Raw genomic sequence first — 1,026 nt, forward strand, 5'->3', positions numbered from 1 at the left:
AGCAGGGGGTCCTCAGAGGCACGGCCAAAGAGAGCCAGCAGCAGCGCCACCCCGAAGCCCGTAGCTCGCTCGCCCTGCGGGCAGAGGGAGAGGCAGAGACCTGCTCAGCACGTGGCCTCGTGTTGGGGGGTTGCCTCACCTCCACCTACAGGGCCCCCCTCAGCCAGGGCTCGGCTGGCCTGCTGTTATCCTGCCACATCGGGACAACAAATGGGGAACGGCCCCAGGTCTCCCAGGAACGGGGAAGGCAAGACCAGGGTCCTGGGCCTCCTGCAAGGATGGGCTGGCTGGGGAAGGGCTGCTCGAAGCCGCCACCCGTCCCTGGGGACAATGAGACCAGAGATCAGGGAGGACCGTAGCTGGCTGGGAGCTAAAACACGGACCACGCGAGCCACGACCGGAATGTGGCAAGGAGCTCGGCCTGTGGCCTGGAACCAGAGGCGCTCCGCAAGGATGAGAGGCCAGTCAGGCTGATGGGCAGTGACTGGCCAGCAAGGCAGTGTCCGAGCATGGGGGGGGGAACGCCATAGAGGTGGCTAAGGGGGCACAGGAGCCCCACACTCACAGTGTGCACCGGAGCGGCGATGTCCAGGTGGACCCAGACCCCGGGCCAGTCGAAGCCGATATGCGAGGCGATGAAGAGGCCAGCACAAGAGCTGGGGCTATTGTCGCGGTCCTGGGGAGGCCGGGGGAGGGGGCACGGTGACCTTCTGCTCCCAACAATGGGCAGAGGTTCACTTTTGGAGGGCCCTACCCATCGTCTCTTGGTTACCGTCCCCCTAGGGTCTGGAAGGAGGGGCCTAGGGTGGGGCGGGGCAGGGCAGGGCAGTGGGGAGGGCCTCGGTCAGCCAGGATAGGGAGGGCAGCCAGGCCCCAGCTGGGGTAGCTGTATGCAGGGGCCAGAGAGGCGTGACCCTAAGTGCCCTCTTCCTGGACACAGATCTACACCCTGACCCCCACCTGTAGGGACCTCATCCATGTCGCTGCTACTTTGCGGGGGGGGGGGGGGGCGTCTCCCCCGATCTA

The 1,026-nt window shown here is 66.3% G+C and overlaps 1 protein-coding gene across 1 annotated transcript in view; it reads right to left on the reverse strand.

The window, feature by feature from the left end:
* Window positions 1-1,026, reverse strand: part of NPEPL1 (aminopeptidase like 1) — a gene marked incomplete at its 5' end in the record, with an annotated part of 17,072 nt that overhangs the window by 160 nt on the left and 15,886 nt on the right. Inside the window, 2 exon segments of the mRNA XM_014582232.1 lie at window positions 1-74; window positions 566-676. Coding sequence (XP_014437718.1) covers window positions 1-74; window positions 566-676 — 185 coding nt within the window.

The sequence above is a fragment of the Tupaia chinensis genome, unplaced genomic scaffold, assembly GCF_000334495.1.
Source record: "Tupaia chinensis unplaced genomic scaffold, TupChi_1.0 Scaffold000066_1, whole genome shotgun sequence".
Taxonomy (NCBI): domain Eukaryota; kingdom Metazoa; phylum Chordata; class Mammalia; order Scandentia; family Tupaiidae; genus Tupaia; species Tupaia belangeri.